This window comes from Geospiza fortis, unplaced genomic scaffold (genome assembly GCF_000277835.1).
Source record: "Geospiza fortis unplaced genomic scaffold, GeoFor_1.0 scaffold195, whole genome shotgun sequence".
In the NCBI taxonomy this organism is placed as follows: Eukaryota; Metazoa; Chordata; class Aves; order Passeriformes; family Thraupidae; genus Geospiza; species Geospiza fortis.
Window position 1 is genome coordinate 5888685 of NW_005054324.1, and position 24664 is coordinate 5913348.

Here is a 24664-nt window from a genome sequence, read left to right on the forward strand (position 1 = left end):
TGTCTGCTTAAAACAAAAAAAACAACATACTTTTATGCTGGTCATAGAACAATTATGTTGCATATGTAAGAGATATTTGTGGGTTTATGTTTAGATTTATGGGTAAAGTATCTGAGAAAGTTAACAGTCATTGTACTAAAACCAAAACCATTGATGCTACTGCTCAGCATGTTGTGTTGGAATAATATCCAAGTGAGAGGATGTAATTTTTACAGTACAATAACCTGTCATCATCAAGCAAGTGGGGTTTTTTGTCTAATTAGAAGATTAACATGTAGTTTCAGAGCTTCCCATTACATCCTCATGCTGTTTTTTTCTTGCCACCATCTAATTTTTCTTTATGGTTTCCTTTTGATGCACATATGTGTTGTGATTTGTATGGTTTAGCAAACAAACCTTACAGCTAGCTCTTAAAGAGTGAAAATCATCAACATGAACTTGCAAAACAGTAACAAAACATTTATAAAGAGAAAATAAATTAACCATTTCCTGGGTTTACTTTACTGCCTAACTTAAAATGGCTTTGGGTAGCTGTTTTCTGTTCTCTTACTTCTCTGCCAATAGTTTATATGGTCCTTTGCTGGTTTTGGATGGATGCTGTGTGTGCTTTTTTTCATGGCTCCTTCATGTCTCAATAAAAAGTAGGTTTTTATTTAAATAAAAATAATTAGAAATTTATGTTTTAAAGAAGAACAAGATAGGTAAATTCCAGAAGACAAAGCTCACAAATGAAACCTTGCAAATAAAAAATAAAATCCATGTTGTTCATGTGATTACTTTCTTTCACTTACATGACATTTATGAGAAGTGTAAAAAAGGGTTGTTATTCACGGTAGTTCTAAGAAACCAAATTACATTAAATTACTAGAAAATGTCCCAGGGCAGGGTTCCTGTGGTCCCTCTTTTCTCCCTTACTTGCCAGTGCATGGTGCTGTAAGGGCTGCCTCCATCAGTGAAGAGATTCTCTGAGTGTTGACCCTTCAGTTCTTTCCCCTTCAATACTTGCTCACATAGACCCTTCTGCTGCTGTTACTTGTTTTTCTCAATAACTTAGGATCTTCCAAATTAAGAGTACATCTGTCCACAAGGAAGTTCATGTCACCTCCAGTGGAAGGAGTCAATGGGTACTTGAAAGGGTGCTGAGGTCTGCAGATAAGAATTCAAAATTTTGAAACTGTATTTTGAGCATGAATTGCATTTTTGGGGCTTTTCTTTCTTTTTTGTTGTCTTTCTCTTAACAATTACATGTAATGGGGAATTTTTGCATGTTTTGGAGGAATGTGACCCAATGAAGGAAATAAACTCATGCTGCAGTGAAAGAAACAAAAATAGATACCTGGAACAATATGGGGAAACACCAGACCCAGTGTCACTGTCACGTGTGTTGTGTCCAGCATTCTGTCTGAGTTTTGGTATCGTGTGTCCAGCCAGTTGTCAAACTTCTGACAATGTAAAGGTAACAGCCTTGCAAGCTGAGATACTGAATTATATTTAAAAAAAACTGAAAAGTTAGTCTTGTGGTTTTTGCACCTAACCCCAAATCAGTTTCTTAGATTGCATATACCTAAATAATTTGTACAGCTATAATGCTGAAAGACTTTGTAGACAATCAAAATCTTGTGGTTATCCGGAGTGATGGGATGGAATATTGATGGCGATGGAATATGGTCTGACGCAGGTAACCTACAGCAAACAGGAATGATGCTGGAGACACCACAGTGGCACCATGGACAACCAGCTTTGGGTCACACCTTCATTCTGCATCAACTACATCTGAACTGGCTCCAGGAATGTAGAGAACTCGTAGACTGAATGCTGCATTCAAGATGAACTTTTCCCAGGCACTGTTGGTAGGGCAGTGCCCAGCTAGTAATCTTCTCTGAGCCCAAAGCTTTAGGAATTTCAGGGACTGGCTGTAGCTCAAGGTGACCAGCTGATCTCGGGAAGGATTCTTCCTGCATTCAATACTAGAGTTTACTAAATTGGATACAAGTTGGCTTCGTGTGTGCTTTTTAAGATTAGGCTCCTACAAACAGCCCTCCAGCTGCTGAGGCAAATTTGATCCCAAAGACTAAGTAGCCACAGGTGAATAGTGTGCTTCTAGTCCCAAAATGCCCAAGGGGTCTGAGCAGGCTGCACACATGAATGGCCTGTCTGTCCAGTTTTACTGCTCTGCAACCACAGAGGATAAACTCTGTGGATACTAGGGAAATTACTGTATGTACAGCCATAGTTATAAACATCAGCTACCAAAATCCACATCTCATCAAAAGTTATAATGTTATCTTGAGGCTTGAAGGTTATCTTGAGGTTAAAATCCCATGCTTTCTGCCTCTTGAGGTTTTGGACTGCAGTAGCTCCCTATGTTCAAACTTTTCTCTGAAATCTTAAGAACTGGGAAAATGTGCACATAACTAAAAATTGATATTTCATCTGGAACTTCAATAGAATTATTAAATATAGGAGTTGACAACACTAAAAAGGTGAGTCTAATTTAAGCAATGATTGAAAATCGCACTAAACCAAAGTCTCTAATCTGTGTGAAAATGATGCCATCCCAGCAGAGTAATGGCTTTTTATCCTTGATCTTGAAAAGGAGAGACAGCAAAAAATATGTCATAACTCTGTTGGATTCTGGGTCAAGAGGGATCATATCTGAAAAAGCTGTTGCTATGATTGTTACAAAGTTGTTTCTTGTAAACTAAAAAGATAGTGGTAATTCTATTTCTTTCTAAATTACGATAGAAAGTCTGTCTAAAGCAGTTATTTGGCATCATGATTAAATTTTATTATATTTTATTTCAATTGTTAAATTGTTTTTATGTCAACACATAAAGTTTAATCTTTCTTTCTGGAGGTGGAAAGGAGTGAGCAGGCAGCAGTGTGGCACTTATTTGCCAGCTGTGGCTAAACCATGAAAATAGGCCTCTAACCCTTTTCTTCCCTGTTCAATCAAAGTAGTTATCAGCATGGGTTTGGGGGTCTTTTAAAAAGCAATTTTCAGTCATTTTAACCATGCTGGTTACAGGCCCCCAAGGAAGGATTTACAGGTGCCAAGCACAGGTGTTCCTGTATTTTTGCTTTGTCTGGAACCAGAGATGTCCTCTCCAGAGACATCTGAAACTCTACTCTGAAAGCTGAGCATTCATGGGGAAATCACAAAGAAAGGGAAGCAACTCATCCTTCCTTCTATCCACCTAATAGTTTACTCAGTGGCTGATGAGGGATTCAGGGGACAAACTAGATTGTAGCTATGATGATATAATAGCAAGACAGAGAGATCTAGGCTAAAAATGTGGTCACAGAGGCAGTAGCAGAGATATGCAAGTTCTCCTTGAATCTGACAAACAAGACAGTTCAAACAACATGAAACATATTTTTGAATACTTTACTGTTAATAACTTGAATTATGATGATGGTAAACCAGGCAAGGAAGGAGTCTGAAGGCATTAGCTCTGGTTATAACTTTGGTTAGTTGGGTGTGGAAGCACTCATTTAAACCAAGTCAGTCCCTGGCCTGTGCAACTTCAATTCATGATTTCCTGTTGGAGGCCTCAGGACTCAACTTTCCTTTCCCTTTTCACTTTTCCCTTTTCCTCCTCTCTCCTTATGTGATTCCATCTTTGGTCTAAAAAGCTGCTGTCATAAGAATTACTGAAGCTAAAAAGATTGTGCTTTGTATCATGTGAAAGCTTTGCAGCCTTGAGTCATATAGAAGATAAAAAGCAATTCATCTTAAAGATCAGTGGTTTTTAAACCACTGAAACTCACATTTGAACTTAGAATTGGGAAGAGAGTGATGTTTATCATGATAACGGGCTTAAAATCTAATTCTTCTTAGCCTTCTTGTATAATGTGTACAGTATTTCACAGACTGGTGCAAGCGTGAGTGGGAAGGCTTGTGAATTACCAGAAAAGCTGAGATGTTAAGTAAACTGCTGTTTTGAGCAATGTTATTTATTTGCCTGGATAAACATTTCCTTTCCCCCAAAAACTGGAAAGACTGTAGTCAGTGTGCATTTTGAGACTTGGCAGTGTTCTCCAGTGGCTTTGTTGCCCGTGGCTAAACACAGGGCAATTACATCTAATCTTTGTTATATTAGAAGCTAAGCATTGGCTTCCTTTTTATTTCTTTAGATTTATTTGTGCAACCTTCATCTTTTTCTTGTGGCTGGTCATATGGAATTTAAGATATTTCTGTTTGTCAGTTCTTTTCACACTGTTTGTTCCTTGAGCTGCTCCATGTAATTAAGCCTCATATCCTGAATAACTCTGTCCCTGCCCCACTGTTGGAACAAATTTCTGTGTTGTATCCCTTCCATCTACTCATCAGAGTGATTCCAGTCTTCTTCTTCCTATGCACTCTTTCTTCTGCTCAGGAAATGCCCTTTCTGAGGTGCTCAGCCAAACCACAGCAACTCTGCATCTTGGCAGAAGATCAGCTTCTGTGATGCTTGCAAAGAACTAGCTAAGTAATCTGCTTATCTATGTCATTTATGGCATGAGTGACTCCCTCCTTCCATAGAGCCTGCAGGAAACTTGTTGATTAAATCTACTTGCTTCTATTCTGTCTTTATGAAATTCTGGACTGGCCTCGTGGAAGTTGAGTTAACTCTAGGACAATCACCTTTTGGATGCCACTGTTCTTCCTGCATGTTGATTGTAGCCCTTGTTTCTTCTGATTAGAAACACCAGCTTATCCTGCATATAGAGGTTTTGCTCTTCACATGGCTCTTTGTGACTTTAGCATAGCACCAAATATGTGTCAGAGTCCGCTTATTTGCTGTTGATTGTAGGCTCTGTGTATTAGTTTGGAAGCTACTCCAGGCACCGTCAGTGTTTTTTGTCTCCAGCAGATGTGTCTACAATGATTTGTGGGAGTGTTTAAAACACTGTGCAGAAGAAGTTAATAGCATTTTATGTGACTGCTCACTGTTGACATTCTACTCCATACGTTTTTCATGTTGTTTAATTTTTGTGTTTGTAATTCAAAAAAGTTCTGTAATAAGATAAATGTGGGAAGATTCTTGATTTGTTAGCACTCTCTAGTAAGTACACATAGTGTTATCCACTCTTTAAGCAGAGAATTTCCAGGTATTTTAATTGAACACAAATACTTAATAAGTAAGAGTAACAACTGAAAGAAATTTTTTTCTTCTTAAGAGGAGGCTACAAACAGAGTCTTTTTATAATTGTACTATGTAGTGTCATGAAGTATTACATACAGGGATCATTTTTATCCCTGTGCTACATATCAGACATCATTTATTTGTAGCTTGTGCTTGTCATGTCTTTCTAATGCCCAAAAAAAAGTCTCCCTTGCTTGCAAATATTGACTATATATTTAGTGTCCTCTTCAGCAGGGCACCTCCATCTGTTGGACATTAAGCACATGCTGTGGATATGTGGGCTGGAGTATAAAAAGTGCCCATTCCTCACTTGTTGGGAAAGGCATGGGCATGGTTATGTCAGCATCCTAACTTGATACCAGTTTGGGGACATTGTCATCTATCAAGCTAATGGTTACGTAATAATTAATATTTATGGATACAAAGGCAGTGTCCCTCTAATTAGTAAAGGTTCCGATTTGCTCAGTAAGAACAAACTTCAGTTTGAATCCCCATATTCCCTATGAGCCCTGCCTTGGAGCTGGAGGCTGGAGCTGCACAACTGGAGCTAATTGTCTGGTTACTTTTCCTGCCATTTGGGGAAAGGGCTGCCTGGGGATGAGTCCTGAACAGTACCATGAGCATTAGTAATTTGCTATGGAAAAGAAGGGACCTGTGTTCAAATACTTGGGAGTTACTGCTGACTAGCGCCCTGGTTGCAGTCCCTCAGTAGAAGGTGAAAGAGGGTAAAGAAAGGGGTAAGAGCCCTCAGGAGACTGCAAGTTCCTTCAGTGAACTGGTGGAGAGCTTTGCTGTAGAACATGCCATCATTGTGGACTTTTTCTTTCCCTTTCAGCTCAGCTTATGATACCAAAACAAGACAGAAGGTGGCAGTGAAAAAGCTCTCAAGACCTTTTCAATCCCTTATCCATGCCCGGAGGACCTACCGGGAGCTTCGGCTGCTTAAGCACATGAAGCACGAGAACGTAAGTGGAGAGTGAGTTCTTCCCTTTGGATTGACCTTTCTAAAGTTTACAATACAAGCTTAATTTCAGTTAGGTACAGTCTTTTTCAAAAAGGTGTATGCAACTGTCTAGCTACCCAAGATACCTGGACCTAGCCACCTTGGGTGTCGTGAAGTCACTGGACTTCAGAAGCTTTCAGTAACACGCTGCATTTTTATTTTAAAAATATCTAATTAAATCTTGAAGGTGAGGTTAAAGAAAGTCAAAACAAGCCATCATACTCTTCTCTAATAAAGTAACAAAAGTATTCTGTTCACTACTGTTGAAACATCTTGAAACATCAGCCCAGGAAAAAAAAAGACCCACACCTCAAACCTGCTTTTGCTGAATGTGGATTCTGTTGAGAAATTAGGGGCAGATTAGTCTTGTTGTAATTGACAACAATGTAAATGCTAAATGAAAGACAGTAGACCTTCAGATCTCACATACCTAAGTACTGGTCTAAGTTTATGTGGTAAACAGTTGATTTCAGTGGAGCATCCACTTGCTTAAAGGTAGCTTGATGACTTGAAGCATGAATAAAATGCGGTTGATTAAAAATATCCTGGAGAAAGAATAATAAAGTTAACAAAAACAGACCAAGAAAACTCAGGAAGGTGTGCATAATCTAAAGTATAACAATTGTATAAGGCATGTGTCAGCTTTTCTGTAATGAGACACTACTTCTTCTGCCTTTATTTTTTTTCTACTCTTTGTAATTAAGATTGTAATTAAGATGGCTGAGCTGACATCTTTATAGATCACCTACTGTGTCAGTTTTCAATATGATCATATGTCATATTTTTGTAAATTTCATCCCAAAAATGTTGACCACTGTCAATACAAATCACATGTTGCTTTACAGGTTTGTAAAAATAAAATGTCACTTCTTTCCCCCTCTTTCACCTTACAGGTTATAGGACTGCTTGATGTTTTTACACCTGCAACATCAATAGAAAACTTTAACGAAGTGTAAGTAAAATTTTTTTAATCATTCTGACTACTTACTAAGTAAATAAATACCATTCTGCTTTTAAAAAGGAAGAACATACATTTCTAAAAGACTTCAGCCGCAGTCATCTTTGTAAAAATCTTCCTGCAACTTGGATGCAGGGAGATAGACCTCATTTTTGTACTTTTCTAAATGGAAATTTAAATTATTTAAATTAGATTAAAGGTATATGGTAGATGATTTAATGCTACATAAATGCCAATAATCTTAAAACTTTTTCACTTCAACTGTGTGTTTGCAAACTGTAGATTATTTGTTCATACATAGATGGCAGAGGAGTGCAGGAAAGTGTTAGTTAATTGAGACAAGGTAAATTTAGGCTGGACTCCTGGCTAACCTAGAAGCAGGTATATTTTGGTGTGACTCAAACGTACGATTTATGCTGATTTCCTTTTGGTTTACATAATTGTATAAGCACTTAAGTAAACAGTTTAGCAGAAGAAATAGTAATTAACATGTTTTTGTCTCCGTGGAAATTAGTGACCAAACCCCTTTAACTCTAGGGTCACAATTACACAAATGGAAATCGGGTATGACAGATGCATGCTTTTGTTCCAGCACTGTGCTTGGAAAAGAATCAATGTTTCTGCAAAATTTGTCAGAAAATAAAACTTCCACTGAGAACAGAGAGGGAAGTTGCACAAAACACTCTTATTTCTGCCACTCTAATATTTCCCTCCATCATCAGATATTCCAGGGCCTTGCAGGTCCTGTAGTTTTGGTGGCTCAGGCTGCCGCTTTGATGTTGGGTGAGGCTTCCTCTTCATCAAAAAATATGTTGCATGTACCATTGCTGTAGTGTGTCATGGAGACAACAGAGATAAAAGATTCTAATATACTGCAAGGATTTTTTTAAAATTATATTAAGTCTCATAGTAGTGATTGCATTATTAGTACGCACAGCTGATTTAAAGGATATAAAATGTGTTAATAGACAATGGAAAAGGAGCCTACATGGCCTGTGTGGATACTCTTCTAGAAGAATTTTCTGTGGTTTTTTTTTTTCCCACTTCTGTATTTTCACAGATATCTTGTGACAAATTTAATGGGTGCTGACCTGAATAACATTGTGAAGTGCCAGAAGTTAACAGATGACCATATACAGTTTCTCATCTATCAGTTACTTCGAGGTCTTAAGGTACTGTCTGAGTCCTGGAATCTAAATGTTGTAGTAACGAGTCAGCAATCTAAATGTTGTAAGGACTGGATGGTTGCAATAGACATACTTAAACGCTTTTTTTTTTTTTAATGTCTTAAGAGTGCATAAATAGCAATCATTTATCAATTATCAGATAATTTTTCTAACCAGAAATAAACCCCCAAGCCTACCAATGTTTACATGCACAATACATGTGAATACTCCCCTTAAGAGTTCACTTTAGATCATTTTAGGTCCATTTCAGTTTGTATTGCAGGACAATAACATGCCATATAGTGTCTCAAAAATTCTGAAGAATATGAAATGGACAAAGAACAATATGGAAACAATATGAATGGATAAAGAACAATATGGAAACCAACTCACATTTGTGCTTTGGAAGACATGAGGCACTTTGAAAAATCACAGTCCTGATTTTTGTAGAGTGTCACGTGGGTGAAGAGATAACCAAGTTAGTTGGGTCTTTTGGGAAATATTGGGGAGTATAAATTTATCCCAGCAATGTACAATGCTGCACACAATCACTTAGGATTTAGTGTGCCTGTAAAGTCATTATTTCCTTTAATCAAATCAGTTAAAATTTATATACTTTAATGACATAGGCAATTGGCAATGAATCTACAGCAACATTTTTTTCCAAAAGAATCAAAATATGTATAATTTTGCTGATGTTTAATATGCAAATGTCTACAAACAGAAGATGTAGGTAATGCTTCCCGTTACTAGTTGCTAAGCTTTTTCTCAGACCAGTATGGATTTTCCCAAGATAAAAGCAAACAGAAGAGAGAGGTCAGCAGCTTTACTTGCTAACTTAACAGTAATTGATATTTTAGACATGGAAGATAATATATGTTTGAAAGCAAGCCATGGTAAATACTGGCTCTGAAATATACTTATTACATGATTTTCAGCAAGTCACCTTGTGCCTGAGACAGTAATTCTTATTCATGCATGCAGGTTCCATCACTTCAAGTACAGATTTTAGTGAATAAAAATTGCACAACTGAGCCCTTAATTGCTTTGTCTCATGTATGTGAGTTAATAGCTTAGTTAGGAAGATGGATTCTGGCATTAATTATCCTGCTTGTGGTTTTGAATATAAGTCTATAGCGTGTCAAAGCTAAATAATAGTAAGAATTGTGCTCTAAGTGAGTATTAATTTCAGAAATGCACACCGGTGCATTTTTGGCTCTGTTTCAAAGGAGAGAGGTTGCTGGTAGCGCCTCTCTTCTGAAATTGAAATTGTCATGAAATTCTCATGTCTCATTAGCAAAAGAACATTTGATCCTGTATGTGACTGTTGGTGGCACCAGGAGGATCTGCTGTGATTGTCTCAGCAGAGCAGGGACACAGTTCCTTCTGTTGACAGCAGTGTTTTGGCTTCCTCTTCATTCAGCTGCTTGCAGCCACTGTGAGAGCATTGAGAGGTGGCCCTGCCTTCTGATAAACAGTTCTTAGGTCTGGAACATGAAGAATGCCCGTGTGTTCTCTTTGGGTTTTCCCATTTGCTATAGAGTTTTTGTGTTTAATCCCTTCTCCTAAAAAAGGTGAATTCACCTCTAGAGAATAGAATGTTTTCAAGGCCCTGCTCATGCTGGTTGATAAGATCATAGATAAACCTGTTAATCCTAACTGGAGAACAATAGACAATGACAGAGTAAGCTGTTCTAATTTTTTAATTTTAAATGTTTTATGTAAAATAGCAGGCACACAAAATAGCCACTGAAATACCACTTTGAAAGTGGACCTGAAGTAATGCTGTGGCTTAGGTGGGTATTTTGGTCACTGACTTGTCCCAGAGTGCAGGTGCTTTCACCCACATCAGTGTTCACAGTATGGGGAGGTGACTTATATCCTGTAGGAGTCAACCATGCTGCTCCCTAGGCCACTGCTGATCAACATGCAGGGAAGGCCGGAACAAATTCCAGATTGGACTTTATACAGAGTCTCTTCACTCTATCACTCTATCACTGAGTGTGCTGACTTCCATGGTAAAATCTAGTTTTCATGGTTACCTTTCTTGAAATATCCAGTTCTGGATAAGACAAAACAGGGAGGTTTTGAAGTTTGACATACCTCTGATCTATAAACATGGTATGACGTAAATATTTTCTGTCTATAAAACAGTCAGTCTCAGAAGTAAAACAACAAGACAAGTGGCTTTGACCTCCCTTCACTTCTAACTTCAAATCTTACCCTTTTTGTTTTGTTTTGTTTCACAGTATATTCACTCAGCTGGAATCATCCATCGGGTGAGTTCAGTCTTTGAGGTAATGAAAATGAATGGAGTGTGTCCTTCTGCATCAAATGTGTTGCTAAGACATAGTTACAATATATTTTAAAAGGCTGAAGTAGTACTTGACTAACTCTGTGTTCTGCTACAGGACCTGAAGCCCAGTAACCTAGCTGTAAATGAAGACTGTGAATTGAGGGTGGGTATCATGCTCTTGTAACAGAGTGTTGTAAAAACTGTCAATATGACAGTTTTCTAAGAAAACGTTAGTTACCATTTTTATGGCTCATTCCACTAATTTCAACTGTATGCTACTTGCCCATTTCTGTGAACATGTGTTTTTTCCCAAATGTTAATTTAATATGAATACAAATATCTTTGCAAAATCCCTATGTATCCCACAGATGGTACATAGATGATAGTTTGGCCCCTGAGTGAGTACTTAACTGAGTATATCTTGAGAGTCTGACCTGTGATCTGTGTCTGCATCTGCCATGTATAGATGAAGCCTTGTAACAACCTTCATTTTTGTACCTGTAGAACATCCAAGCTCAATTAAATAATGGTGGCAACAAATATACCAGTATTACCAGTTACAGGCAGTAAGAAAAACAAACAAAAAACCCCAACCAACCAAAAAGAACCCATAATCCTTGCTTCCCAAATGCTATTTTGATGTACACCTCTATATAAATACAACTCTTGGTGTGTCTGTGTGGTTATGATACTACGTAGTAAGCATGAGACTCTGGAGAAGGAAAAGATGTCTTGTAGCTTTCTAAGCCTTTAAGCTTAAGAATGAGAAGTTAAACATTTCTCCATGACAGCCAGAAACATCTTTATTCCTGTTTCTAAGACTCTGATGTAATCACTTTATCCCAGCTGCAAGGGATTTAAGAAAAGACTCCAAATACCACAAGATCAGCAAAAAGCCATAATAATGAGTAAGAGCAGCGCAGTTATGTTCTTGCACTAATCCGGGTGTGTGGTGAGAAAGTGTAGTTCCTGTTTGATTTAGTGACACTTGCAGATGCTCAGCAAGTTTCATAATTATCTCTTTAATGTCTTCATGCATATATGTTCAGCATCTGTGAAATTTTGTGGGTCATCTGTGTTTGATCATGTGCTTTAAAATGTGTACTGTATTTTTGTACTGGAAGTAAAGGAGACTTTTTCTGGTTTTTTCTATTATTATGAAATCTGGCTAGCATTTGTTACACTGCTCTCTGCTTTGTTTATATTTATAGCTTTACTTCCTCAAATTATTTTTAATAGGACATACTAGTGGATATTTCCAAGTACTAACAAAAAGGAAATAGAAGCAAAAAGAAGGAAAGTGTGTGTGTATGCACATTTGGTGGAAGGGATCAGCTGTTAAGGAAAAATATTGCCAAAATCCTTATAAAAATAAGGGCATTAGTGTTTGAGTTTCGTGCCATTATTTGTGCTTCTTTGCCTCATGCATTTTTTTTCACTTACTTAAGAAATAAATTATGCTTTTAAACTATACTGGAAGTAAATATGTTAATTATTTATATCTTAATATTTTTCTTTAGGGTTTTTGTATCTTTTAATTGGATTATAACTGAGGAATTTTGAATTATTCTCTTGAAATATTCTCATTCCCTGTGAAAAGGATTAGCCATCAGCTTAATAAATAATCCTGGATCTCCTCACAGAAGATACTTAATGATCTTTCTCACATTTCTATATGAAGAGATGCTGGCTAGCTCAGGTGACTGACAACAGCACTGAGGCTCAGGTGGTACCCTTCCAAGGCAGTCTCTCTTAGAGCTAGGGTGGGACATAGACTAACAAGAGAATAGAACAGAAAGCAGGGCAATAAGCTGGGAAAGTTCAGTTGAAATAACTTCCCATCAATGTAACCTTAGCAAGGGAAAGCATCTGGAGGGGAACACTTTGCAATCAAGCCTCTCTGTACATAAACAGGGCTCATTTGTTTTGGTGGTCAAGTTCTACTGAAAACAAATGGGGTGTGATTTAAATTTACATTGTTACACAGGATATATGTTTCTCACCTAGTGGCATCAGGATAATGTGTGATTTAAGTAGATGCTTAGACATAAGAAAATTAGACAACAGAAATTCTGCACATTTGTGATCAGCTTATTTGGTCTTTAAATGGCCACTGGCACTTGCTGCTAGCATTTTACACAAACACTCCCTGCTGATAATAATATTTCATTTTTATAGCAACAGTGTTTATTTTTAGTAAATTAGTGTCAGTGGAAAATTGAACCCAAGGCAAAATATAAAGTCTGTCTTGGAGAACAAAGCACCAGGTTCATTACAGTGGAAATATCTTTATGCAGAACCAGAGGCTGCACAGATACAGCAGGAGAGCAGATGAGCTTGTCTACAGAGTGCTGCTGTTCCACTTCACTGATAGCAAGGCACTACAGAAAACTCAGTAATGAGTAATGGGAAAATCAGGACCTCTTACAAAAGTGGAAGGGGTTTTAAAAAATTATTATTTTATTTTTATTCTGTAGATTTTAGACTTTGGTTTAGCTCGTCAAACTGATGATGAAATGACTGGATATGTTGCAACAAGATGGTACAGAGCTCCAGAAATTATGTTAAACTGGATGCACTACAATCAAACAGGTAAACTGTGAAGGCTTGTATTTTGCTACAGCTGGATGTAGTGATAGTTTTAAACCAAGAAGCAGCTGTGTTTAAGGATCTCTTTGATTCATTGTGCACATTTCTGTCTCTGTTTTTTGGCAGTTGACATATGGTCGGTTGGATGTATCATGGCAGAGCTATTGAAAGGAAAGGCTCTATTTCCAGGAAATGATTGTATCCTTAATATAAAACTTAAAATTGAACTAAAAAAATACTCTCTCATTCTTCCTTTTATTTTTTCCTAAGGACTTGACTGTTTCTATGGACATGATTTTGAGGTAACAAACTTGTACAAGAATAAACAATTTGCTAATCTTTCAGTGTATATGACAACTGAATATGAGACCCACTGGTAGGACAAAAACCAGTAACAGATGTTCTTAAACAACAAAAAGTTACATTTATTCTTTTGTGTATCTATGTTTAAATAATAACCTAGTTACAACAGGGTAGATTTCTTCCATGTGTGGATCTTATTGAAACAACATATGCTAAAACTGAAGCTGAGTAAAGGCATCATTTTTTCATCAGCTAATATGATTTAACAAAACAGAACTGCTTTTAGGCTGAAAGTCCTAGAAAGTGCAAATGAGTTAATTTTCAAATAATAAGTGAATTAATATCTCTATTGTGTCCTGTTATATTAAAAGAAGCCAGTAGTTCCAGAAATGCCACAGGAGCAACAAAGCCCTTTCTTTTCTGCAGCACTGTGCTGTGGTCCCTGATGGAGCATCAGGGATTTCCATTGGCGTTTCCTGTGCTGGCAGGAGAAAAAAGAGATGTTTCTGAGGAGAGCAGTCAAATAATAAAAGGAAACGGAAGAAAAACACATAATAAGGAATGAGGAACCAACAGCATCAAGCTTTTATTATGAGAAACAAGAGCACATTTTTCTGTGAATATTTACATTTCTTGCTACTCTGAAACCCCTCGAAAAACAAACACTTCTGCTAATACTTAGCTGTTGCTGGGTGCAAAGAATTATGACATTAGAATTGCCTGAAATAATCTTAAGAGAGCTGAGACCAAGTCTCCCCACTGACCTTTCTGTTGTGCTCAGCATCATTAGGCTCTATTGTAACCACAGGCATTCTCCAGGTATATCATCATGAGGAGATGACTTGTCCTCAGACTGTTTGATTACATGATATGTGGTATTTGAAAAAATCAATATATAGTTCACAAGAAATAAGATTTTTTCTTGTTATAAAATATTGTCTACAACTATATGATTATATCAATTCAAATAAAGCTGTAAAATAATCTTGAGTCTCTATAAAAAAAGTAATATACTTTACAGGTCCTAGGTGACAATGAAAAATTAACATTTTCAAAGGTTTTAATCTTGAGACGTATATAAAACAAATTTTTAAAGGTGCCAAATGATAGCTTTTCACTTGCCAGTCTTCAGATTAGTAATTTAGGCCTATGAGCTTAAAATAGCCTATCATATTAAACTGATCTTTAGAAGTCCCTCAGATCACTGAAACATAAATATGCTATTAATATTAAGCTGAAGAATGTATTAAATTGGGAACTAGGACAGAAAAGCAATATTTTTCATGCAGCTGACATACCTGGCAAGTTAATATAGTACAGTAGAGAATTTGGTACTCCAGGACTAGGTTTAAGCAGGTATGAATTTATATCCTTCCATCACCTATGGGGGAATTATCTTGCTGAATGGTTTTAAGCATCTTAGTTACATGCATGGAAGCTCATTAATTGTCTAAACCCAGAAGGACTGTGTGCTGTTCATTTCCCTGAAATTATGCAGATATTGATCAACTGAAGAGAATAATGGAAGTTGTGGGCACACCGAGTTCTGAACTTTTGAAGAAGATATCATCAGAACACGTGAGTTCACAGCTTCATTCAGTTAACTGACTTGCTGTCATTCCTTCTCTAACTGGCATTGTATGTCACTGCCTGTGTTACATGGACACTGATTTGGAAATGAGCAAATACCTTAAGATTTTCTCTGGTTTTTGCTGCTAGAATGCCACTGTTCAAAAAATACGCTTTTGGAGGCATACAGATGCCTTGACTGTCACCTGGATAAATTTTGATACTTGTTCTCATGTACTCAGTTTTTGCAAAGTGTTAAGAAATCAGCCCCAATGATCTTTTAAAATGCTTATAATTAAATTATTCTTATAATTTAAAAAATTAAAACTGGTGCTCAGCTCAGAGTGTTGTTGCTATTAAATTTGTAGCAAGAATATAATAGTCTCTGTAATTTGTATGCTTTCCATTGTTGTAAGGTTTCTAAACAGAGATGTATCCAAATCAAAAATTTCTGCTCTGCATGAGTGCTCTATTTAGATCCCTAATTTGAAAATTGTATTTGTTCATCTTTCTAAGTGCTTGCGTGAGGTCCAATGTCTTGATAATATTCGTAGTTAAGAGTGGGCTTTTTAACTTTCCATGTGGCTTCTTTAAATAGCAATCTAGTAAATTACCAATTTCTCCTTAATTTCTCTGCTAAAGTGATGCTTAAAAGATTCATTGTAAGCAGTAACTGTGGATAGCCAGCTGAGGAATGAGATGTAGTATTGTTTGATAAAGGCAGGTGATGGGCACAGTGTAAGAGTTCAGATAAACACCAGCACACAGATACCTCCTAAGCTGCAGCTCTTTTCTTAAACCTCTTCTGTATACACCTCAGACTAATACCAATGGCTGTTTCTCAGCTTGTGTAGATATTGATGGGTTTCCTTTGACCTTGCTAATGAATACACCAGCAGGTTAAGTAAGCAGGAGTAGTAGGAGAGCCAGAGCAGCCCTGTATTTCTGGAAGGTCCAAGCATAATGAAACCTCATCATCACCAGCCAATAGACAGTCCCAGAGTTTTTAGGTACCCAGCACCTAGGAATGGCTGGGGCAGGAGGCTAAGTAAGCATCCATCCTTTTGCCAGGGACTTCATCAACTAACAAATCTCAGATTGTGCTGTCCTAAGCATAGGTCTTTGTACAGTCTCATAGGTCCTTTTGTAGCCTTCATGTGCTGTTAAGATCCTACAGGTTTTGCTGTAACACATTCTCAGTAGTGAATATAAATGTGTTATTTTCCCACAGCTAGTGAGCTTCTTGATTGTGAGAGTTAACACCTTAAATACTTACTGGAAATAGTACGTGTTTTGTTCTTTTAATTTCTTGTGTTTCAGAACATAGCTCAGTGAGGTACAGGAATCCTGAAACTATTTTATTTGGGCTAATTATACCTTTAGAGCACAGGCAGAACACAAAAACCAGGTTAATGAACAGGAGTGCTGCTAGGTCACCTCTGGGCTGCTGCTGCCTGATTAGAGGAGCAATGTCAGATGAGATGCATACCTTGCTTGGAGGTAATTGCCAGCTGCAAGGGAGTTTCTTAATTCTAGTCCTTCTTTACCATGTAGTTTGGCCTTATGTTTAGGTGTTTCTTAATGCAGCTTGCAGACATGGACAATTTTTTAACATTCCTGTAACAGCAATGTCAGAGATTTGCTGAAATGCCAAGTCTATTTTTAGTTGTAAGTAGAGGATTAAAGAACTGGAAATTAAAAGATCAACCCCTTGGATGCTACAGCACAAGTTACTGAGGTGTTTGTTGGTGTTTCGTGTTAATATGAGTTTAAATGGTAATTGCATTTCAGAATAACTTAATCATTGAGATTGTCCTGGTCAGGTTTCTGCGGTGAGTATATAAGCATAGGGGACAGGCTAGTAAGTGCAGTTTGATAGGTCTGTTTTGTTTTCAAAGGATATGGGCAAGGTTGGAGGTAATTTTCACTGCATCTTGTTCAGTCATGGTAGGATTAATTGTTGATTAGTTGCTGTTTTCCACAGGCCAAGGATGCTTAGTTAGCCTTCTGCAGATAGTGTCCTTCTGATGGGACTGCTAAATCCTGAGAGACATCTGTGTAACACAAACATGTTTTAAAAGGGTTAGGACTTGTCCAAAGACCAGCTGAGGTTTTTTATGGATTTAGGGAATAGCCACCTGCTTCTTTTTTGACAATTCCTTTTCAGAATTCCCTGTTCTGTCTGATCCAAATATGCAACCTCTTCTCTTGCCAACCTACCTACCTCAGCCTAAAAATTTGTAGCTCATGTACAGTCAGGCTGACATTTGTGGTTCCTATATCCAGGCAGGCTTTTACTAGCTGAGTTTGGATTAACCTTTCACAGCCATAGTGAAAAGGCAAGCTCTTAAATTCTGTTAAACATCTGAAAATCCATTCTCATGGAGTAGCAGAATTTGTTCTTTGATTAGTGAAGCTACATCTCACCAGAGAAGAGAGAGGAAGAAAGGCTGCAGATTGAATTATACCGCTTTGCTGAGGGTAACTGAAAGATGATTTATGCTGCAGTTTCTGATTGAGCATTACATGCATGTGTTCCCTGGGGATATACTGCAATGAACCAGTAAGCACAGGTTAAAAACTAAAGTGCTAACATAACACTCAAGCCTTAAACCAAAATGTGTCCACTTGCTTATTATCCAGTATACAGGGGTGAGTGTTTGAAACAAGGTCATACGTTGTGGTTATATGTAAAGAGGATTTTCCATGTAAGAAACATAAAAAATATGTCTGGTTTTTTAGAGTTGATATGGTTACTGTTGAACAAAATTTAACCTTTATCATATTACCTTATTTCTAGGCAAGAAAATACATTGAATCTCTTCCACATATGCCTCAGCAGGATTTGAAAGCAGTGTTTCGTGGTGCCAATCCATTAGGTAAGAAAATCAGACTGACAGATAAAATTTTTCACTAACATAGGGACTTAAGCATTCCTTGTGTTCCTTGCTGTATGATCCCTAATAATAATAATAATCAGACCAGTGAGAAAAGCATTGCTTAGCCTTTCATCCTGAGACTGTTTTCCCATCATGAAGCCTGTGTCTTTTTATTTCTAATGGAGATTACAGGAACCTCCTAAAGGGAAATGGTCCATGGATGAAAAGCAAAAGCCAGCTGTAGATAGCAGAAATAAATAAAAATGTCATGAGGTCTAGATTAGACACATCATTTCTGGCTCAGGAAGGCCATGAGCTGTAAATTGCTGGCAAGCAGAAGAATATACCAGGAAGTATAGCTGTTTGAATGACCCTTTGAGTATTATTTCCTAGGAATATATGAGCCATTGTTGGACACAGGATACTGGACTAAGGCAGACCTTTGATCTGATTCTGTATAATTGTTTTTCTGTATAATCAATTGGTTCTGCCTGTGCAAAAGAGATGTTTCTGTGAACTTTTTCTTGTGACATAAAAAGACACTTGAGTCGTCAGAGTCATCTCACTGCAGTACCAGGTCAGTTCCATCAAGTGCATATTAAAGGAAAGTATTGTGACTTAAAATGGTTTGGATTCATTTTGTGTATTAATACAAATTTTATTCTTACAAATACAAGTAGTTTGGAACACTTTCATATTAAAAATGGGATTTATTTGCCTGAAGTACATGAGAGCATGCTACGTATTAATAGCATAAAGGCAAATAATTGCCAATGCTTATATGAAAGCAGTAAAAAAAATAGTATTTGAAATAGTTATGATAAAATTTCCATTAAAAACTCTCCATACAGCCATACAACTCTCTCTTATTTCTAGTATACCTCAAATGTCAACTTCAAATATATTATGTTTATGCTGGGTCCTGTGAAGTTGCTTTGGGGTTTTCATCTGATCGTTTCATTGGTGCAGCTTTTTAGAGGTGTAATCTCACACTTTATTATTCACAAGTTATTTAGCTTGGTCCTGATCAGTGCAAACTTAAGCACACGATGCACAACACAGGATATTATCTTATAAGCCCACAGAGATTTTTTTATAATTAAGTCCTTGGATATCCAAAGAGGTGAATCAGATCTCCATTTGACTATACTGAATCTTTATGCATGCCACAAACAAACCAGAAGCTTCCTTCAGCTCTCTTTTGTACTCTCAGTACAAAATCTTCAAAACTTACTTGTTATGTTGCCTAAATTTTGCCAGTAATATTAGCTGTGTTTAAGGTGAGTGAGAATAGATGGTTTCTTTTATTTCCTCATGGTCTCTTCTGGCTCTGAACTGCATTTCTGGTTTTGCCTTAGCTGTAGATCTTCTTGAGAAGATGCTGATTTTAGACAGCGATAAGAGGATCACTGCGTCGGAAGCGCTCGCGCATCCCTACTTTGTGCAGTATCACGACCCGGATGATGAACCTGAGGCCGAGCTCTACGACGAGTCCATAGAGAACAAGGAGCGAACCATCGATGAATGGAAAGGTATCAGAACTGCATGCATTGCTTAAGACATGTAGCAGAAGATAGCCTTACTTAAATAACAGTTTTCCTCCATTTCTAGCCAGAGGAATTTGAACTTTTAAGCCTCAGGCAAACAAGTTCATATGTGTGCTTGTGGGGGTGGACAGGCAGAAAAGCTTATATTTCCTCTCTGGATTTTGCCCACTCCCCCCCTTCTATCATCTCCTGACTAGATTCCCTGTAGCAGTGAAAGCTTAACTAAAAGCTGATGCTAGCTACCAGGTAATTACACATTCTGGTTTGCTTTTAGTTTTCTAGGTCAGATCCCCAGCTGAAGTAACTGTCCTGGGGGAAATGACACTACTTGGGATTCTGGTTTAGTTCTGACCAGAACCAGAAAGTAATATTGTCCACATAGATGTATATTTTGTTAATAATTCTTTAGATAGCAAAGGAATTTGGGTTAATAACTACACCATGCAGTTGGTCCTGTTTGAGATGATAGTTGATAATTTTACTTGGGAGCGACACCCCAAAACCTTTCTTTGATAAATATTGCAACAACCTTCCATGCTTGCAACACAATCATATTGCACTGCAGTATCACAGAAGTAATGTGGCTCAACATTAGACTGCAAGTACACTGAACAGTACAGTCCAATTGCACCACTGTATAATGAGGACATATTATTCTAAAAATTCCTTACTAGAGATGTTAAATTGAGAATAATGTTGTAGAAAAATAATTGTTTCTGTTTATCAATAAAGGTCTTTCCTTGGCTTAAGATGAAATATGTCTTCCATAAAAGACAAGTTCTTTTGTTTCTATTTGTATTTTCTGTAACTTTTACTTGGGAAATATTAAATAAAATATATTATCATAGTGGTTAGGCTTATGATGAAGAATACTCCCATGTCTTACTCATGCCCATCCACTTGTGCCATGTTTTATCCTGGGCATTACAGGGGAGAAAGAAGACTGTCTACAGCAAATGTATCTTAAAGAAAGATAATAGTGGGGTCATGGCTCTCTCTATAATAAATCAACCTCCTAGAGCCCTGGAAAGGCTTTTGTAGAAGCTGACTGTGTGTGTACAATCAAGGAGGATTGACTGGCATCACTTACTCCTTACACATGCTCTCCTTTGCAAAACCTGGCATCCTACAGCAGCACCCATACATCTTGTTTGTTGAGAGCTGCCTTCATTTGCTGCTGTACTCAGGAAAGGATAATTTTATTTTCTGATGCTTTTTCAGTTGCCTGAGTCTTCAACAGGAAAGTTTAACAATTTATGAGTCATGAAGTGGATTTCTGTTTGTGATGAAACTCCATTGAAATTATTTCAGCAACAATCTTAACAGCTTAACAGTTTCTAAACTGAAATGAGGACATGAAGGTGAAATCTCTTGGAAGGGCAGTATCATATTATTTATCATTGCATTTTTCATGTATCATCTTTTACATCATTGACCTTGATGGAACTACAGGCCCAATTCCTTCTTTATTCACGTTTAAAAAAAGGTGTGAGAGAAAAATCTCCAAACTCGCACAGCAGGTTTGCTGCTTTTCCTTCTTCCCCCCCTTTTTATCTTTGGGAATAAACTTTTTATTTTCAAGTACTGCATGTGCCACATTTAAGTAAGATGAGATAAAATGTTTGTAGTGTTGATGAAATATTGACCCAATTTCTCAAGATGTCATTGGCATGTTTCTGCTCTTTTTCTGTTCAAGTTAAAAATCAGTGTTGCCTGATCTCAAGGAACTGAGCACCAAAGTAAAATGAGATTTCAGACACTTTGTCTTATACATTATGCTCTTCTGAAGTTTTTTGGCCTCCATTGCACACTACTGAGGCTCACAACCCAAGCTCATACATTTCTTACTGACATGTTTAATCAGTTAGAAAATATTTCAAAATTTTAGAGGCCAAGAGTATGCTATTCAGAGTTGAATGCTATACATTCTCTCCTTAGATGTTGCTCCAGTAGCACATATCTCTGCTGGGTAGGTGCAGTGAGAAGTGGGTAAAGAATTTCATGAACATAAACCACACAGCCAGTAAGAATAATTTCTAATAAAGTTCCTGGTGTGCGATTTGTGAGGACACTGGCTTCTCCAAGTTCAGTCAGCTGTAGCTGCTCCCTGGCTGCCTGTAATTCTATGTAATAGTCATAAGTCAGTCACTCAAAGTCACCTAACAAATCCTCCAATGTCTGGAGTTCTGCACACAGAGTTTCCTTCACAGAATTCCCTCGCTGAAACTGTACACAGTGGTCCAGTACAACACAACCAGAGCATAAGCAGGATTCAATACCAAGATTTTTTACATATTTTTTAGAGTCCTGGGTACACTTGCAGGCATAGCAGATGTCTCAGACAGAGTTACTTAATAAAAAAGCTAATAGGCATGAGTTTGATATGATTTAAACATCACTGTTTGGAAAACAGAACTTGAAGTAATGCCAATACCTGAAGTTAGCCATATGCAAACAGGATTTAGTCCTTAAAAAGCAGCATCTAATTTGAGAAAATACAAAAGAGGTAGCCACTAAAAACATATTCCATTAATGTCCAAGGCAGAAAACAGGACATGACTGTTAGCATGAAAAGATAAAGGGTTATTCCCAAAGCAGGGTAACGTAGCAAGTAACCCATGCTTCTAGCTATTGATGAAAAAAGAAACATTTTTTCAGAGTACCATAAAATTAAGTCAGCTACAGTAAAACATTTTAAAAAACCAAACAAACCAACCCGCCCCCCCCAATCCCATTCCACAGGATCCTGAGGAATTAGCACAGAATTCCAAATGATATATAATTGAAGGAACTGATTGAGAGATGATAAAGAATGTTTTCCACAGTTAAAAGTGTACATTTTAAAACCTATCGAGGTATTTCTAAAGTTTCCATTTTCCATTACATATTGTCATGTATTACATTTTGGCAGGTCATCTGACAGCGTAATTGATGTTTTCATTTCAGGGCCTGTGTGTTTTAGTAATTAGCTGAAGGGGACAGTCATGTTGTACAATAACAGTATTTGTGAGTCTCATTTGTAATCTGAGGTTAAGAGGAGGATTCCTAGTGAATTCAGTCTATTTTTGGATCTGGACACTAAAGAGGCTGGAAATACAAACTACAGGTCATGTATATCTGTAGAACTGTTTTGTCTGGAATATTTTTCTTTTGGAGAAAGTATCACCTAATTCTTCTCTCTTCCTTACACCCCCTCTACAGAACTTACCTATGAAGAAGTGAATAGCTTTAAACCACCAGACCTAAAAATGGACAGCCTGGAGATAGAACAGTGAATACAGGCAACTCTGTCTTGCCTTGCTGCACTATGAAGACTGTTAAAATATAACCATACAATTTAACCTGTGGTCAGACATAGATTTTACTATCCAAAGATGTTGGAGGAGATGTGGAAAAACAGATGCATTAAACAGAAGCCAGATGTCTGGTGTGGGTGGGGGTGTTTTTTGCCTTGTAATATGAATGTATTCCCAACTCACAAAGGGTGGTAAAGAACTGCTTCATTCTGACAAAATTATGCACTGAGTTCTGTCAAGCTATGTGTTCTGCATGTTTCATTTTATCAGTTGTATTGCCAAAATAAAGGTGACCTTTTAAATTAATTTTAAAATTGTACATTTAAAGCATGAATGTATACAAACATAAACAAGAAGTCCATACAAGCAATCCTTTTTTTTTTTTGGTGGCATTTTATCTGTCTGTTTTCGTACTATTTATAGGTAGTGCCTTTATGAAGAGAGGGCGTGGTAGTGAGATAGACAGAATATGCATATGTAGTCATATCTGTGGTGGTCTTACACATGTACTGGATGTCTCTCGAGCAATCTTAACACCAGTTGAAAGTCAGTAAAAATAAATCTTTCTCTTCTCTTGCCATTCAAGTGTCTCTTCTCATTATTTTCCACATCTGTTTTTCAATCTGCACAATACCCATTTGTGAGACAGTTTTACTTCCCAGTGTATTCCTCACCATGCCATTGCTGGAGTGTTGGTGAATTTGCCTGGGTTTACAGGAAGGTACCTTGAAGGTACTGCAGCAGAGCTCTGTAGACTTCTGCAAGCTTCAGCAAAGGCTGTCAGAGATGGCAGTGCAGGAGTGCTCAGTTCAGTTCACAGCTTTGAATTAAATATTCCACATTTTCTTTTTTTTTCCCACAAAATCCTTGGGAAAGTAATCTAATAATTGCCATTGGAAGACATGACAAAACAAGGAGATTCAAGAATTTGACACATTCTCATTGGAGTTTCTTTTTAAGCAAAATTTTAAAGGTTTTCTGACTCTGAAAAGTTGGAAAATTAAATTTTAAAATTGCAGGATACATCAGATACCGAGATTTTTTTAAAGAATCAAATTTATCTGATTCCTCCATTATACTGTGTACAAGAACATAACATGCATAATACTGTGACAGGAATATCCTTTTGGCACAAGGCCTCTTGTATTGTATTAGCTGTGTCGTTGTACACACTTGTGATTCACAGCTGTTTAATGTTTAATTTGTGTCTTGTTCTTGCTCTGTCAGAGTCTTAGTTTAGAGGTGGCTTTTTATAATATTTAGGTTTCCTGAAACTTTTGTCATTAATATTCAATTGTATAGCAGTTATATAAGGTAATGGATTCTACTGCATTTACTTTCCTCTGTATTTTTTCTATGTAAAAAGAAAGGCTTTTTCTTAATAAACAGATTTAAAAACAAAAAATTAAGTCCAAGAACTTTGCTTTTTTCAGAAATAGAAATAGACATTCCATCTAGAAAATATGTTTCTAATTTATGGACTAAGTGATAGACTGTTTTGGCAATGTTGACCATTTATCCAACACTTGCAACCAATGAAATGCAGCCACTTGTATTCAAGTTTCTGCAGGGCATGTTAATCTGAAAGTAAATGCCTGCATGGATTTCTTATGTCTCTATTGAAGTGCTGTCAGCCATCACAGTTACTTTGGTTTCCTGTGAAGCTGGATGCAGCTTGCTATGATCATGCAATGACTGAATTTCATGCTGACTAAAATAGGTGAAAAAGTTCTAAATCTTTAAACTGTCTAACTACATAATGAAAATATTCACTCAGTCATATCTTAAACATTTTTTAATTTGTTTGTTTGCCAGTTAAAAGTAACTCAGTGCTTTATTCTCTCTGAAATCTGCTCTTGAGTTTACAAGCCTATTTGGCAGCTCCATTTCAGCTGGAAGGACAAAGATGAAGTAATGAGATTTCACAAG

At 37.1% G+C, this 24664-nt stretch overlaps 1 protein-coding gene across 1 annotated transcript; it reads left to right on the top strand.

Moving 5' to 3' along the window:
• Window positions 1-2337: 2337 nt before the first annotated feature.
• On the top strand, window positions 2338-24140 carry MAPK11 (mitogen-activated protein kinase 11). Its single transcript, XM_005420918.2, has 12 exons — window positions 2338-2483; window positions 5965-6094; window positions 7026-7084; window positions 8151-8262; window positions 10506-10535; window positions 10668-10715; window positions 13030-13144; window positions 13268-13339; window positions 14943-15022; window positions 17814-17892; window positions 19251-19424; window positions 22641-24140. Exons 2-12 carry the CDS (start codon window positions 6080-6082, stop codon window positions 22712-22714), a joined length of 858 nt encoding a protein of 285 aa, XP_005420975.1. The 5' UTR covers window positions 2338-2483; window positions 5965-6079; the 3' UTR covers window positions 22715-24140.
• Window positions 24141-24664: the final 524 nt, after the last annotated feature.